Source organism: Ursus americanus, chromosome 2, assembly GCF_024610735.1.
Source record: "Ursus americanus isolate L20-20 chromosome 2, mUrsAme1.1.p, whole genome shotgun sequence".
Taxonomy (NCBI): domain Eukaryota; kingdom Metazoa; phylum Chordata; class Mammalia; order Carnivora; family Ursidae; genus Ursus; species Ursus americanus.
The window spans coordinates 103,379,212-103,398,132 of NC_142128.1; the positions used below are offsets into that span (position 1 = coordinate 103,379,212).

Consider the following 18,921-nt stretch of genomic DNA (forward strand, 5'->3'; position numbering starts at 1 on the left):
AGGTAAGGACAGATCATAAAAAGCCAAGGAAAGAAACTGGGAAAGAATCATTATAGAAATAGAAGAGGCTGGTATCACCAAGATGGTGCAGTAGGAGAAGCCAGGCTCGGTGTCTCCACAAAAATCAACAACTAGACAGCTATCCACAAACAGTTCTGGATTGCTCAAGAGTCAACTTAAGAAACTTCAACATAGTGGAACAAAAACCTGAGAACAACTGGACAAGAAAGGAAGGAAGAATGCTTCGTTTTGTCCTTATCCCCCCATCCACCGAGCTGGCACTGATCAGTGCCAAGAGGTAACTCACCAGCTAGCGTTCCCCTCCCCGGGAAAGGGAGAGCAGGGAGAGTGACCAGTTTCCCCAGCTTTCCTGGGCATTACATGAAGGACCTGCTTTAGTTTCATCCCACCCAGGGAACAGCAAAGCTGAGATGTATAGAGATGACTAGGAACAAGGAAGAAGGGTGGAGACTACCAGTATTAGCCACACAGTGGGAGAAACCAGGGTTCCCAGTGACCTGCTCTGTACAGAGGACCTGGAAACTTTCACCACAGAAGAAACCAGTGATCAGTACAGCTACCATGGACCCCTGCAGACTTCACTAGTTTTCACCCCACAGGTTTTGCATTTGCAGATGCCAGCTGCCCGCACCCATTCCCCTCCCCTCACCCCTGCCAGAGAATGGGACCCACACAGACAGCTAGCCCCAGCCTCTGCACCTGTGCAAGTGCAAGATGCAGCCTAGAACCCCACAGCTGACAGCCACCCCCTTGTGGGTGCTTGGGGGCTAGCTTCTCCAAATGTGTACCTATAGGCCTCTCAGCCCAACTTCCATTACTTGCTCTGCTACCATGAGCATGTCTGTGGCAAGACCCTGCAGCTGTGGGAATGCATCCCAATGGCCAAGGCTCTCAAAGGTGTTTGTGAGCCCAGACCTGGCCCTGTCTACTATCACTGGCCTCCACTGCTGTGCCTGCATCCATGGTGAGACACCAAAGCCACAGGAGTGCACTTAGACAGTCAGGACTCCTATAGCTGCTAGTGTGCCTGCATTCAGCCTGACCCTTGCCCTCAACAGTATGTGTGTGTCTGAAACTGACTCCGTGCCAGTGCACAGAAAACTACAGCAGGCCCTCACAGCTGAGTATGTGCACACCACTGGCTTGGGCCACTATCACTTCCTGCTCTGGTCCCTAGTCACTGGACCTGGAGGAGCTGCTGAGAACCCTGACAGCCCTTACAGTGACTATGGACACTACACAGCACTCACCAAATACCACACCGTTTTTGATGTTAGGGACCCCATTGACCTGAGCTAATGAGACATGATGCCCCCCTCAACCCAAAGATGCTGCATGCCCCTGAGGTGCCCTACATTGTGAGACCTGGGGTCACAGCATGCTCTACCCCAAGGTGAAGGTTTTCCTTAGCAAAATCAGTCTTCCAAAGTTTGGAAGAGGTGACTGCTTCTTCAAATATGTAGATACTTATGTGAGGCTAAAGGGAACATGAAGACTCAGGTTACCCTGACACCACCAAAGGAACACTGTAAATTCCAGTAATGTATCCCCCAAAATGGAGATAAGAATCCTAAAAAGGAATTCAAAATAACAGTTCTAAAGATGCCCAGAGAGCTACAGGAGAACAAAGATCAACAACTTAATGATAGCAGAAAAACAATAGAAGAACAAAATGAGAAGTTCAAAGATAGAAAACATCAAAAAATAAAAAAAAACCCAGAAATTTTGGAGCTAAGGAATACAATGACTATGCAGAAGAATTTATAAGAGGGCTCCAACAGCAGCCTGGACCAAACAGAAGAAAGAATCAATGAACTGGAAGGCAGATCATTTGCAATTACCCAGTTCAGGAAATAAAAAATAAAAACAAAATAAAAAGGAATGACCAAAGCCTGTGCGACTTATGGGATACCATTAAGAGAAACAATCTATGCATCACTGGGGTCCCAGAGAGAGAAGAGAAGGGAAAAAAGATTAAATGGCCGAGAACTTCCCAAACCTAGGGAAAGATTTGATATTCAAGTTCATAAAACTGTCACCGCAAAATTTCAATCGAAAATTATCTTTTCCACAACCATTATAATAAAACTGTCTAAAACCAAAGACAAAAAGAATTTTTAAAGCAGCAGGAGAAAAAAAATTCTCTCATACAAAGGAATCCCCCTTAGGTGAACAGTGGATTTTCTCAGCAGAAACCTTACAGGTCAGGAGAGTGTGAGATGATATATTCAAAGTGCTAAAAGAAAAAACTGCCAACCAAGAACACTTTACCAGTAAATCTGTCCTTCAGAAATGAAGGCAAGATAAAGACTTTCCCAAACAAAAGTTGAGGGGGTTTATCACTACTAGACTCGCCTTACAAGAAATGCTGAAAGGAGTTCTTCAAGCGGAAATAAAAGGCCTCTAATAAGTAAAAAGAAAACATGAACTAGGGATGTACTGTATGGTGACTAACATAATATAATAAAAAATATTATTAAAAAAGAAAACATGAAAATATATAACACGCTAGTAAAGGTAAGTATATGATGAGATTCTGAGTAAGTTAATATTGTAAAAGGTAGTGTGTTAGCCACTTACCTTTAGTATAAAAGTTAAAGAACAAAATTATTAAAAATAGTAATAGCTACAATAATTTGGTAACAGATACACAACATAAAGAGATGTAGAGTTCTGGGAAGATGGCAGAGTTGAAGGATACTGAGCTCACTACATCCCACAGACATGCTGGGACAACAGCCGTATGAGAGCAACTAACACCGAAAATGACCTAAAAACTGCAGAACAGACTTTCCACAGTTAATCACAAAGAGGAGGCCACATCAAAAAGGGTAGGAGGGGCAGAAACGTGGTTGGAAACCAAATACTCTGGCGAGATTAACCAAAGACAGGAGGAACACCGCAAGCATGGAGAAGCAAGAGCATTAGACTCCACACCAGGCACCCCAGGTATGCGGCACCCAAACTGGGAAGATGAGTACCCATGACATTTGGCTCTAAAAACCGGTGGGGCTCAATTTCATGAGTTTTTATAATCAGCAGTGCTTAACTCTGAATACTGAAAAAATCAGTGGGCTTGGCTCCAGGAGAGCCAGAGGGCAAGAGACAACTGAATCCCTACCCTTAAAGAGCCAGCATAGTGAATAACCCAGCTACAATATAGCATAGAAGCAGCAAGTTGGAAAGGGCCCAAGGTATACGGCAGATTTATTTACTAATCTCAGAATGTGCACTGGAGGGGCAGGGAGGATCTTTGGGACACATCTCCAAGAACAAAAGAGCTGGCAGGCACCATTTCTCTGCCCCCCCCCCCCCCCCGGCCAGCCTAGACAGCTGAAACTTGTGGGAACCAGCATGAACACAATCCACATATCTTGCTAACACTGTATGTTCCGCCTCCACAGTCTCCTGTGTGCCTACCCCATCCAACCCACCCCACTTGGCAGGGGTCCCTTTAAAGTGGCTCCTGCCCCAATACACCTTGCAAAAGCAGTCTTGGCAGGGAGAGGGGCTCTCCAAAGTGACTCCAGCCTGGGGGAGAGGGGAAGATCACACACACACACACACACACACTCACCAGTGTTCCCAGAGTCCCAGCTGAACCTTGTAGCTGGCAGTGTAGAGCGAGGGCCCTGCTAGTCGGTGTGACTGCAGTTCCAGCACACATACTGGGGGCAGGCATCTGGTCTGACTATGCCCTTACTCACCAACAGAAAACTCTCAAGGGCAGCACAGGAAAAAAGCCCTGCAGTTCAATGTGACCGCAGCACCCACAGACAGACTGGGGGCAAACTTTGAGTCCCACTGCCAACTTCATCCACCAACAAAAGCCTCCCAAGGGATGGGCAGGGAGAGCACCCTGCAGGCTGGTGCAAGCGCAGCCCCAGCAAATGGAATGGGTCTAACTGCCAGATCTACCCACCAATGAAGGCCTTTTGGGACAAGGAAGGGAGGGTGCCCTGTCGGTTGGTGAGACTGCAGCTGAGGACAGGCAACTGGTCTAACTTTTGAAACTGCCATTCTGCAAGCCCACAGCGGCTCCAGATTGGTCCCTTAATAGCACAGGGACTAAATCCCACCAGATGCACCCATAAAAGGCAAAAGTGGGCCAATGCAGGTCACTGGACTGAAGGCAAATGTGGCTCAGCCACAATATAGGACATAAACAACCCACACAGGAGACACCCTAAGTTCCTGGTTCTGGTGAACCTAATGGCAACCACAAATCAAAAACGTTTAACAGATACACAATAAATAAAGAGAAAGGAATCCAAGCATATCACTGAAGAAAACCATCAAACCACAGAGGAATTGACAATAAAAAAAAAAAAAGGAACCAAGAGGAACTATGAAAACAACCATAAAACAAGTAACAAGATGGCAATAAGTACACACCTATCAATGGTTACTTTAAATGTAAAAAAAGTAAGTGCTCCAATCATCTGTGTCAAAAGACATAGGGTTAATGAATAGATAAAAAAGTAAGATGTATCCATATGCTGCCTATAATAGAATCACTTCAGACCCCTAAACACATGCAGATTGAAGGTGAGGGGATGGAAAAACATTTATTATGCAAATGGAAGTGAAAAGAAAGCTGAGGTGGCAATACGTACATCAAACAAAATACACTGAAACAAAGACTAACAAGAGGCACCTGGGTGGCTCAGTGAGTTAAGCATGGCTTAACCATGATCATGGCTCAGGCCATGATCCGAGTTTCCTGGGATCAAGCCCCACATCAGGCTCTCTGCGTGGCAGGGAGGCTGCTTCTCCCTCTCCCTCTGCCTGCTGTTCCCCCTGTCTGTGCTCTCTCTCTCTCTCTCTCTTTATGTCAAACAAATAAATAAAATTTAAAAAAAAAACAACCAAAGACTAACAAGAGAGAAAAAAGAACACAGCATAATGAAAGAGGGAACAATGCAATAAGAGGACATAACAATTGTAAATATTTATGCACCCAATATGAGAGCACCTATATATATAAAGCAACTAACAGACATAAAGGATGAAATTGACAGTAACACAATAATTGAAGGGGACCTTAACACCTCACTTACATCAATGGGCAGATCACAGAGACAGAAAATCAACAAGGAAACAGTGGCTTTGAATGACACATTAAACCAGATGGATCTAACAGATATTCAGAACATTCCATCCAAAAAGAGCAAAATACCCATTCTTTTCAAGAGCCCATTACACATTTTACAAAATAGGTCACATGTTAGACAGCAAAACAAGTCCCAATAAATTAAAAAAGACTGAAATCACATCATGCATTTTTCCTGACCACAATGGTATGTATGAAACTAGAAATGAATCACAAGAAAAAATCTGGAAAGGAACAAATACATGGAGGCTAAAGAACATGCTATTGAACAATAAATAGTTAAATGAAGAAATCAAAGAGGAAATAAAAAAATATAAGGAGACAAATAAAAATGAAAACACAATGGTCCAAAATCTTTGGGATGCAGCAAAAGTTGTTCTAATAGATGCCTAACTCAAAAAATAAGATCTCAAATAAACAAGCTAACCTTACACCTAAAGGAGCTAGAAAAAAGAAGCACAAAGCACAAAGTCAGTAGAAGAAAGAAAATAATAAAGATTAGAACAGAAATAAATGAAATCAAGACTTAAAAAACCAATAGAATAGATTGATAAATCCAGGAGTTAGTTCTTTGAAAAGATCAACCAAATTGACAAGCCTTTAGCTGGACTCATCAAAAAGAGAGACATACATACAGACAGACAGACAGACACAGACACAGACACACACAGACACACACACACACACACACACACAGGAAGAGGGAGAGGGAGAGTGAAAGGGTGAGAGAAAGAGAGAACTGAAAATCAGAAATAAAGGAAGAGAAATAATAACAGTATCACAGAAATACAAACAATTATAAGATCATATTATGAAAAATTATATGCCAACAAATTGGACAATTTAGAAGGAATGGATAAATTCCTAGAAACATAACCCTTCCAAAACTGAATCAAGAAGAAATAGACAATTTCAACAGAGCAATTACTAACATGAAATTGAATCGGTAATAAACTCCACCCCAAAAAACAAAAGTCCAGGAACAGATAGGTTCACAGGTAAATTCTACCAAACATTTGAAGAAGTAATACCTATTCTCAAACTATTCCAAAAAATAGAAAAGGAACAAAAGCTTCCAAATTCATTCTATGAGGCCAGCATTGCCCTGATACCAAAACAGATAAAGACACTATAAGAAAAAAGAGAACTACAGGCCAATATCTCTGATCACAGATGTAAAAATTCTCAACAAAATATCATCAAAACAAATCCAAAAATACATTTAAAAATTTATTCATCATGATCAAGTGGGATTTATTCCTGGGATGCAAGGGTGGTTCAATATTCACAAATCAATCAACATGACACATCACATTAACAAGAGGAAGGATGAAACCCATATCATCATCTCAACTGATGCAGAAAAAGCATTTGACAAAGTATAACATTCATTCATGATAAAAACTCTCAACAAAGTAGGTTTAGAGGGAACATACCTCAGCATAATAAAGGCCATATATGAACAATCCATAGCTAACATCATACTCAATGGTGAAAATCTGAAAGCTTTCCCTCCAAGGTCAGGAACAAGACAAGGATGTCCACTCTCACTGCTTTTATTCAACATAGTACTAGAAGTCCTAGCCACAGCAATCAGACAAGAAAAAGAAATAAAAGGCATAAAAATTAGGAAAGAAGAAGTAAAACTGTCAATATTTCCAGATGATATGACACTATATATAGTAAACCCTAAAGACTCCACCAAAAACTACTAGACCCGATCAATGAATTCAGTAAAGTTTCAGGATACAAAATTAACATACGAAAATCTGTTGCATTTCTATACACTAATAATGAAACAGCAGAAAGAGAAATTAATAAAATAGTCTCATTTATAATTACACTAAAAAGAATAAAATATCTAGGAATAAACTTAACCAAGGAGGTGAAAGACCTATGCTCTGAAAACTGTAAAACACTGTTTAAAGAAATTGAAGAGGACACAAACAAATGGAAAAGTAGCCCATATTCATGGATTGTTAAAATTCATATTGTTAAAATGTCCATAGTACCCAAAGCAATCTACTGATTTAATGCAATCACTATCAAAATACCAACAGCATTTTCCACAGAACTAGAACAAACAATCTTAAAACTTGTATGGAACCACAAAAGACCCCAAATAGCCAAAGCAATCTTGAGATAGAAGAACAAAGCTGGAGGTATCACAATTCTAGATTTCAAGATATACTACAAAGCTGTAGTAATCAAAACAGTATGGTACTGGCAGAAAAACAGACCCACAGAGAAATAGAACAGAATAGACAGCCTAGAAATAAACCCATGCTTTTATGGTCAATTAATCTATGACAGAGGATGCTAAAATATACAATGAGGAAAGGACAATCTCTTCAACCAATAGTGCTGGGAAAACTGGACAGCTACAGGTAAAGGAATGAAACTGGACCACTTTCTAATACCATGCACAAAAATAAACTCAAAATAGATTAAAGACCTAAATGTAAGACCTGAAACCATAAAACTCCTAGAAGAAAACACAGGCAGTAATTTCTTTCTTATCAGCAGTAGAAACGTTTTCCTAAGTATATCTCCTTAGTTGAGGGAAACAAAAGCAAAATTAAACTATTACACACCAAAGTAAAAAGCTTTGACACAGCAAAGGAACATCAACCAAATAAGAAGACAACTTACAGAATAATAGAAGATATTGGCAAATGATAGGTCCAGTAACAGTTTAATATCCAAAATACACAACTCAACACCATAAAAATCCAAACAATCCAGTTTAAAAATGAGCAGAGGACCCAAATAGATATTTTTTTCCAAAGAAGATATACAGATGGCTAATGGAGACATGGAAAGATGTTCAACACCATTAATCATCAGGGAAATGCAAATCCAAACCACAGTGAGATATTGCCTCACACCTGTCAGAATGGTTAGAATAAAAAACACAACAAATATTAAGTGTTAGCAAGGATGTGGAGGAAAAGGAATTGTCATGCAATGTTGATGGGAATGCAAATTGGTGCAGCCCCTGTGAGAAAAAGTATGGAGGCTCCTCAAAAAAGTTAAAAATAGAATTACCACATGATCCAGTAATTCTACTACTGGGTATTTACCTAAAGAAAAGGAAATTATTAATTTGAAAAGATACATGTACCCATATGTTTATTGCAGCATTTTTACAATAGCCAAAATATGGAAGCAACCCAAGTATCCATCCATAGATATGGTATATATATAAAGGAATATTACTCAGCTATAAAAATGAAATGAAATCTTGCCATTTGCAACAACATGGATGGAACTCGAGGGTAATATGCTAAGTGAAATAAGTCAGTCAGAGGAAGACAAATATCATATGATTTCACTCATATGTGCTATTTAAGAAACAAACACAAGCAAAGAAAAAAAGACAAAAAAAAAAAAAAACCCACAAAAACCAAAAACAGACTCTTAGAGAACAAACTGGTGGTTTCCAGAAGGAGGTGGGTGGGGAGATAGGTGAAATAAATAGAGGGGATTAAGAGCACACTTATCTTGATGAGCACTGAGTAATCTATAGAATTATTGAATCATTATAGTGTATGCCAGAAGCTAACATAACACTGTATGTTAATTATATTTGAATAAAGAAATAAACATAAAAATACATTGAAAATTTTAAAAAGAGATGTAAACAGTGACAGCAAATAAAATATGGAAATAAAATGGTAGAGTTTTTGTATGTGATAAAAGGTAAGCTGCTTTCAGCCCCAAATAGACAGCTATTATATCTATGAGATGTTTCAAGTAAGCAAAAGGGTAACCACAGCAAAAACAAACAAAACAAAGAAAACCCCAGCTATCATAGGTACACACAAGATAAAGAGAAGGGAATCAAAGTGTACCATTGCGGAAAATCATCAATTTACAAAGGGACAGCAAGAGAGGAAGAAAGGAACAGAAGAATACAAAAGAGCAAAGACATAATTAATAAAATGGAATTGGTAAGTTTTTACTTAACAATAATCACATTTAATGTAAATGGATTAAATTCTCCAATCAAAAAGTATAGAATGGCTGCATGGATAAAAAACAAGACCCCATTATATGCTGCTTATAAAAGACTCACTTCAGCTTCAAGGACATAAATAGGCTCAAAGTGAAGGGATGGAAAAAGACAGCTCATGCAAGTGGAAACCAAAATAGTGTGGGGTAGCTATACACATCAGACAAAAGAGATAAGTTAAAAAGTTTAATAAAAGACAAAGAAGGTAATTATGTAATAATAAAGAAGCCAATTCATCAAGAGGATGTAACAGTTGTAAATATATATGCACCCAACATCAGAGCACCATATATTAAGCAAATACTAACAGATCTGAAGGAAGCAATATGCAATAATATAATAATAGTAGGGGACTTCAGTCTCCCATTTTCAACAATGGATAGATCATTTAGATAGATAATCAATAAGGGAAAGTTGACCTTGAACTATAGTTTAGACCAAATGGACCTAACAAATGTATACAGAATATTCCATCCAACAGCAACAGAATACACATTCTTCTTGAGCACACATGGAACATTCCCCAGGACAGATAAAATGTTAGGTTAAAAAAACAAGTCTTAGCAAATTTTAAAGTACTGAAATCATACCAAGTATCTTTTATGACCACAATAGTATGAAACTAGATCAGTAATGGGAGGGAAACTGGAAAATTTACAAATATGTGGACATTAAACAACACACAGAACAACCAGTGGGTCAAAGATGAAATCAAAAGGAAATTCAAAAAATATCATGAAGCAAATGTAGAAGGAAATACAATATAACAAACTTATGGGATGCAGAAAAATAGTTCAAGAAGGGGCATTTATAGTGGTAAATACTCACACTAAGAAAAAAGAAAAATCTCAAATAATCAACCTAACTTTATACCTCAAGGAGCTAGAAAAAGAAGAACAAACTAAGCCAAAGTTAGCGGAAAAATGGAAATAACAAAATCAGAGCAGAAATAAGTGAATAGAGACCAGAAAAGCAATAGAAAAGATCAACAAAACTAAGAATTGTTTTTTGAAAAGATAAACAAAATTGGTGAAGCTTTAACAATATGAAGGGAAAAGAATACTTAAACTTCTAAAATCAGAAATTAAAGTGTAGACATTAACACCAATTCTACAGAAATGCAGATGATGATAAGAGACTACTTTGAAGGGGGCGCCTGGGTAGCTCAGTCGTTAAGCGTCTGCCTTTGGCTCAGGGCACGATCCCGGGGTCCTGGGATCGAGCCCCACATCAGGCTCCTCTGCTGGGAGCCTGCTTCTTCCTCTCCCACTCCCCCTGCTTGTGTTCCCTCTCTCGCTGGCTCTCTCTCTGTCAAATAAATAAATAAAGTCTTTAAAAAAAAGGAGAGACTACTATGAACAATTAAAGACCAATACATTCGACAATATAGAAGAAAGAAAGAAATTACTAAAAACGATATCATCTACCAAGACTAATTAGGAGGAAGTAGAACACCTAACAGACTAATAATGAGTCAGAGGATTGAATCAGGAAGCACAATTCTTTCATCAAAGAGAATCCCAGGAATAGATGGCTTCACTAGTAAAGTTTACCAAATATTTCAAGAAGAATTAATGACAATCTTTTTCAAAGTCTTCCAAAAAACTGAAGAAACTCATTTCATAAGGCCAGCATTACCCTGATATGAAAGTCAGAAAAGGACACTACAAGAAATGACGATGAATAGATGCAAAAATTCTCAACAACATACTGGTAAACTGAATTCAACAGCATATTGAAAGCATTATGTATGATGATCAAGTGAAATTTATCCCTGGAATGAAAGGATGGTTCAGCATATACAGATCAATAAATGTGATATACCACATTAAAAGAATGAAAGGCAAAAGTCATATGATTGTCTCAAAACATGCAGAAAAACATTTGACAAAATACAACATCCTTTCTTAATAAAAACCCTCAACAAATTGGGTATAGAAAGAACATATCTCAACATAATAATGGTGATTATGAAAGCTCACAGCTGACATCAGAGCCCATGGTGAAAAGTTGAAAATTTTCCTCTAAGATCAAGAACAAGACTAGAGTTTCCACTCTTACCACTCCTATTCAACACAGTATAGGAAATTCTAACCAGAGCATTCAGGCAAGAAAAAGAAATAATAGGCATCCAAATCAGAAGGGAAGAAGGAAAATTGTCTCTGCTTGCTGATATGATCTTATATATAAAAAATGCTAAAGACTCCACCAAGAAACTGTTAAAAATAATCAGCAAATTCAGTAAAGGCGAAGCATATGAAATCAACATGCAGAAATAAGTTGTGTTTCCATAACTAACAATAAATCTGAAAAAATGGAAGAAAATAATTCCAATTACAATAGCATCAAAAACAATAAAATACTTAGTAATAAGTTTAACCAAGGAAGTGAAAGATCTATACACCAAAAACTATGACATTGATAAAAATAAATTGAAGATGACCCCCAAAACTGGAAATATATCCCATGTTCATGGATTAGGAGAGTTAATATTGTCACAGTATTCATACTACCCAAAACGGATAGATTCAAAAAAATACCTATCAAATTTCCAGTGGCATTTTTTCCCACAGAAACAGAAGAAACAATTCTAAAATCTGTATGGAGCCACAAAAGACCCCAAATAGCCAATATTCACAAAACATATATCTGACATAGAACTTGTATAAACAAATACTACAAATTAACGGTAAAAGGACAAACAACCCAATCAAAAAACTAGGTAAAAGACATGAACATATAATTTGCAAAAGGCCATTTAGGAGTGGCCAATAAGCTCATGAAGATACTTAACATTGTTAGTCATCAAGGAAATGCAAATATAAACAACAATGACTGGGACTTCATCAAGATAACAAGCTTCTGCACAGTGAAGGAAACAATCAACAGAACTAAAAGGCAACCTATGGAATGGGAGAAGATATTTGCAAATGACATATCTGATAAAGGGTTAGTATCCAAAATCTATAAAGAACTTATTAAACTCAACACCTCAAAAATAAATAATCCAGTTAAGAAATGGGCAGAAAACATGAACAGACATTTTTCCAAGGAAGACATACAGATGGCTAACAGACACACGAAAAGATGCTCAACATCACTCATCATCAGGGAAACACAAATCAAAACCACGATGAGATATATCACCTCACACCTGTCAGAATGGCTAAAATTAACAACACAGGAAACAACAGATGTTGGCGAGGATAGACAGAAAGGGGAACACTCTTACACTGTGGGTGGGAATACAAACTGGTGCAGCCACTCTGGAAAACAGTATGGAGGTTCCTCAAAAAGTTAAAAATAGAACTACCCTATGAACCAGAAATTGCACTACTAGGTATTTACCCAAAGACCACAAAAATACAGATTTAAAGGGGCACATGCACCCCGATGTTTATAGCAGCATTATCAACAATAGCCAAACTATGGAAAAAGCCCAAATGTCCATCAACTGATGAATGGATCAAGAAAATGTGGTATACACACACACACACACACACACACACGCACATTCATATATATGAATAGTACTCACCTATCGAAAAGAATAAAATCTTACTATTTATGATAATGTGGATAGACCTAGATTGCATTATGCTAAGTGAAATAAGTCAGTCAGAGAAAGACAAATACCACATGTTCTCACTCATATGTGAAATTTAAGAAACAAAACAGATGAACATAGGGGAAAGAAAAAAAAAGAGAGGGAAGCAAACCGTAAAAGACTCAACTACAGAGAACAAACAGGGTTGCTGGAGGAGAGGTGGGTAGAGGATGGGCTAAATGGGTGATGGGTGTTCAGGAGAACACTTGTTGTGATGAGCATCGGGTATTATATGTAAGTGATGAATCACTAAATTCTACACCTGAAACCAATTTTACCATATACATTAACCAACTAGAATTTAAATTAAAAACTGAAATTAAAAAAATGACATACCATTTAATTGCCATTGTAATGAAAACACCAAATATTGGTAGGAATATGGAGCAATTGGAATGCTCATACATTACTGGTAAGTAATTGCTTTGGAAAGTGATTTGACTTTTTCTTATGCTTTCATATTTGCCTATCCCATGATCCAGAAATTTTATCCCTGAAAAAGAAATGAAAATCTATGTCTGCAAAAAGACTTGTACAAAAATGTACACAGGAGCTCTATTCATAAAAGCCACAAACTGGATAAAACCCAAATATACAACAACAAAGAAGAATGGATAAACAAATTGAGGTATAATTATATAATAATACTATTTAAAAGTAAAAGGGAACAAACCAATGAAACATGAAACAACATGGATTTGTCTCAAAAGTCTTACATTGAAGATAAGAAGCCAGATACAGGGGTGCCTGGGTGGCTCAGTCAGTTAAGCATCTGACTGTTGGTTTCCTCTCAGGTCATGTTCTCACAGTGGTGAGATCAAGCCCTGTGTCAGGCTCTGAGCCAAGCTGAGCATGGAGCCTGCTCAGGATTCTCTCTCTCCCCTCTTGCTGCCCCTCCCCCCTCTCCCCGCCCCTGCCCCTCCTCACATGTAAGTGCTCTCTCTCTCTTTCTCAAAAAAAAAAAAAAAATTACAAAAAGAAGCCGGATACAGAAGAGTACAGACATTATAATTACATTTATGTAAAATTCAAGAATGGGAAAACTAAGCTATAGTGATATAAATCAGAACAGTGGCTACCTCCAGGGGTAAGAGATTGTCTGTAAAAGCAAACTTTCTGAGAAGGTTGAAATAGTCTATATATTGTTTTACATGATGATTGTATAGGTGTATGTAGTTGTCAATCCCAACCACAAATCATAGTACTATAACCTCACAGATCATAGTAATTTAGCAAATTTTTAGCAAATGTGGAATATCTCAAAAGCAACCACATGGGGAAGAAAAGATAATCTACAAAGGAAATGTAACTATCCTGATGATTAATAATATCAAATGAACAAAGTGGAAAAATGTGTTCATAATCTGAGAGAAAACACCTGTGAAACTAGAATTATTTACGCACCAAAACTGTCTTTCAGGAATAAAATTTAATAAAAACATTTTATGACAAACAGAAGCTGAGAATTTACCATTGACAGATTACCTCACTAGCTGAAATTCTAAATGAAGTATTTCAGGTACAAGTAAACTCAGTTAGCACTGAGACATAAGAGAAATTCTTGTATAAAGGTAAAATACAGTAATAATAATGTCAAATTTGAGAGTATAAAAATAAACTAGAACTAAAATCCTGAATACAATACAATGGCATACAAGTTGAAAGAGGTATAATATCAAATTAAAGTATTCTAAAGATTCTTGTATTGTCTGAGAGAAGAATAAATTAAATTTAGACTCAATACATGTTAAAATTACTGGAGTATCATGCAAGATAGACATACAATTCATAATTTCTAAATAGTATGAAGGAAAATTGAATCAAGAAAAAAAGAAAGACAAGAAAAAAGGAGAAAGGAACTGACTAGAATGAAAACATTGACCAAAGCATGTCAGGATTAAAACATTCTAAAGATGTAAAGGGTTTTAAGCGGGTAAATGGAAAACACATTTATTTCCACCACAGATAAAAATTTAATTACTTAAGTAATCACAGTAAAGATAAATGCACTAAATTGACCAATTAAAAGCCAAAGATCGTCATACTAGAAAATACAGCAAATCCAGTTTCATAGCATTCATAAATGAAACACTTAAAATATAAGTTTATAGAAAACTTGAAAATCCATGAATAAAGACCCATGAATTCAGACAAAACAGAACATAAGACAAAAAAATAAAAAGCATTACAAGTGAGAAGCAATATCACTACAAATACAGTTTCAACTCTTTAAAAAGGTTCATAATTCTGAAGTTACATACACCTAAAATATAATCTCAAAATATAAAACAAAAACATAGGTATCTACAAGGAAAAATATCACATCTACCATCCTAGTGGGACATCTGAGCAGAACCCTCTCATTAACTGATAGATCAAGCTGACAAGGAGTCAAACAAGTACACAGAAGATCTGAACAGCTCACACGACAAACCTGAATGCAATCGTGAATACGATACTTGACCCAACAAGGAAAATCTATTTTCTTTAGGTACACATGGGACATTTATAAAAACTGATTACATGCTAGGCCAAAAATTAGACTCCAGCACTTCCCTGATCACAATACTATTAGGTTTTAAATAAAAAACAATAATCAGAAACACTCATGTGTTTGTAAATTGAAAAATGCACTTCTAAACAACTCATTGGTCAAACAAATTGTAGCAGGGATTAGAAAATTATTTCTGAGCAATAATGAAAAATCACAATTAGGAGGTATTTGCAACACTTGAAGCAGTTACAAAGGTGCTTAGAAGAAAACTGATTGCTTTAAACACGCATTAGGAAAAAAGCCTCAAGCCTAGTGGACTAAATAGCCAATTTAAGTTTTAGAAAAACAAACTCAAAGAAGGAAATAATGGAAAGTATGAGCTGAGATAAAATAGACTGCAATAGAAAAGCTCAACAAAGCCAAAAGATGGTTCTTTTGACTAGTCTAAAAGATTAATAAAATAGAAATACCACAAGGACATGGAAACAAAGGAAGGCACAAATAAAATTATTAGAAATGTTAAAACAGAAGTGTAAATACAACTACCTCAGAGACTAAAATATATAGGAGGACAGTACAGACAATTTTCTGATGTTAAAGTTGATACTAAAATTGCTAACTGAACACATGGATAAACTTCCAGAAAAATACTACTTACAAAAACGGATTTTACAATAATTAGAATTCCAAATTGCATTAGGACCATTAAAAAGTTGAATTAACACTTAGGAAATCCTTCTACACACACATCACATGCGTGCGCATGCACACACACACACACACACACACACATACACACAATCTAGATTCAAGTAAACTTCCATGCAAATTTCCATCGAGTACTCAAAGAACATATATATTTCAATCTTACACAACATCTCTCAGAATGGGAAAGAATGAGCGCTCCTAACTTTTGTGGTGAGTCTCGCACAGTCTTGATAGCAAATGTGGAAAATGATAGTACAATGAGAGTAAAACCATAGGCTAACTTCACTTATGAGTATTCACACCAAAAAAATCTGAACAGAATATTAGCAAACAAAATCTATCAATGTATATGAAACAGAATTCATCAAAACCAAGTTGGTTTATTCTAGAAACACAAGGTAAGTTTAATGTAGGAATATTAATAACTATTTTTCATCATTAACATAGTAAAACAGGAAAACCATATGATTTGTTAATTTGAAGTTAAAGCTAAATTCTCTCTTTTTTTAAAAAAATATTTTATTTATTTATTTGAGAGAGAGAGAGAGCAGAAGCAGGGGGAGGGGCGGAGGGAGAAGCAGACTCCCCACTGAGCAGGGAGCCCGACATGGGGCTTGAGCCCAGGACTCTGAATTCATGACCTGAGCTGAAGGCAGATGCCCAACCAGCTGAGCCACCCAGGTCGCCAAAGCTAAGTACTCTTTTTATAAAGCATTAATTATCTTTGTATGCAATATCACATTACTTACATAATTTTAAAATACCACAGGAAACAAATATGGGAACTGTCCACAGGCAAATTGCGTTCTTCTTCAGAATCCTGAAAGAAAATGGAAAATAAACTATGGTATATAAAGGTAACTTTTAAAAATATAAATTTGGATACAGGCATAGTAGTCACAGAGGAACTAAATTAATTATCTAAGATCAGAGGAAGTATAATGAACACATTTCAGAGTAGAACTAATGAATTTTCATATAAAACTAGTTCTATTCTTTAGCTCTATATAATTAAGAATTTACTATCATGAGTGACAAATTTAGATAGCTTATTGTTTCTGTTCTACATGTCTTTGTGAAATAATAAAACATGTATATGTTTTTTGCACCTGGTTCCTGCTAGTATTGGGTCTTTGACCCTGGAGCCTGAGGCAGAGCTCCTACAACTCTTAATGCCCTGAATGACAGGAGGGTCTGACTGTGGGTGGGCTCCTGGATGGGAACTGGTCTCTAGAAAGGCCACGGAACTTTAAGCTCAACCTCCCACCCTCTGGAGATGGGAGAGGGACTAGAAAATGAGTTAATGATTGATCATGCCTATGTGATAAAGTCCCATAAAAATCAGAGAGCTTCCAGGTTGGTAAACACACCCACGTGCTGGCAGGGCTACACAGCCCAACTCCACAGGGACAGAAACTCCTGTGCTCGTGCTCGGGGCCCTTCCAGATCTTGCCTTAGGTACCTCTTTTCTGGCTGTCCATCCATATCCTTTATCATATCTTCTATTATTATAACCGGTAAATGTATTTCCCTGAGTTCTGTGCGCTGTTCTAGCCCATTATTGGACCTGAGGAGAAGGTTGTGGGAACTGGAATTTATAGCCAGTCAGTCAGGTGACAAACTGGAACTTGCAACTGGCATTTGAAGTGGGGCATCTTGTGGGACTGAGCTCTTTACTTGTGGGATGTGAGGTTAACTCCATGTAGAAAATGCCAGAACTCTGAATTATAGGACATTCCGCTGGTGTCAGAAGTAGTCTGTATGGAAACCAACCCCCCACACCACATCTGGTAATAGAAGTGTTCTCTGTGAGTGTATAAAGGGAAATAGTGAGTTTTCCTAGACAGTTTTGCTCACTGAAACACAATTCAATTAATTTTCTTCTTTAATGGTTCTGAATCAGAGATGATTTTGCTCACCAGGGGACATTGGAGACATTTTTGGTTGTTGTATCCGAGTGCTTTTGAGTGTATTTCAAAAGTCACATGTCCATCCTTAAAGGTTGTAAGATCTGATGGCACCGTAAATGACAAAGACATTCTTACATATGCGTGTATTTGTGTGTACATATTTTCTACATAACATGGCACATTTGGGCTTCCAACATACAACAAAAGGAAAAGGAGTAAGCCTTTACTCGCTTAGGAATTTTGTCCATGAACCTGGTAAATATTCATAAACTCAAAAGCCAAATTCAAATATTTTTCAATCTACAAGTTTTGAAAAAATGAATTAATATTCATCTGGCCTCTCCCATATCACTCTACTTATTCCCTGAAAATAAAGATTATTAATTAAAAAGAAGGCTCAACCCCCAAAATAAAGACAAGATTTGTCACAGGGAGTCTCTCTAGCAGTGGCTTTGGACACGCTTTTGTGGGAATATCAGCTATGAGGTATGAGGCCAATATTTGTTACTAATTAGTAGAGAGCCACTGTTTTTTATGCTTAACTTTTTCTTTTTTTGTAAATGAGAGAGGATTCAACATCACTCTCATGTGTTTGCATTCACATATGCTTTCTTGAATTGAAGAAAATATTGTAAAAACAAACTTACTAGAAATGGCTTTTAATCCAGGGAATTGTCATAAAAGTACATGACATGAGACCCACTCAGTGGTGAGTACTATTATCATTACGGTGGTAACTGGGGCTTTAAGATACTTGTTGATGAAAAGGCTAAGGTAAAAATCACACATCATTTCATAACTTATTTAAGATTTATTTATTTATTTATTTGAGAGAGAGAGAACGCACAGAGGGAGAGGAAGAGGGAGCAGGCTCCCCGTTGAGCAGGGAGCCTGACTCAGGGCTTGATCCCAAGACCCTGGGATCATGACCTGAGCCGAAGACAAACTGCTAAGCAACTCAGCCACCCAGGTGCCCCTCATTTCATAATTTATAATCTGCTATGAGATATATCTGAAAATTGCCAATATGACAATTATTTAAAAATACCTCTT

General features: G+C 37.3%; 1 protein-coding gene across 1 annotated transcript in view; it reads right to left on the minus strand.

The window, feature by feature from the left end:
- The window catches only part of CATSPERE (catsper channel auxiliary subunit epsilon), a 168,768-nt gene that overhangs the window by 124,443 nt on the left and 25,404 nt on the right, over nucleotides 1-18,921 (minus strand). The window contains exon 5 of the mRNA XM_045796212.2: nucleotides 16,708-16,778. Within this exon, the coding sequence (XP_045652168.2) occupies nucleotides 16,708-16,778 (71 nt within the window). The remainder of the gene's footprint in view (nucleotides 1-16,707; nucleotides 16,779-18,921) is intronic.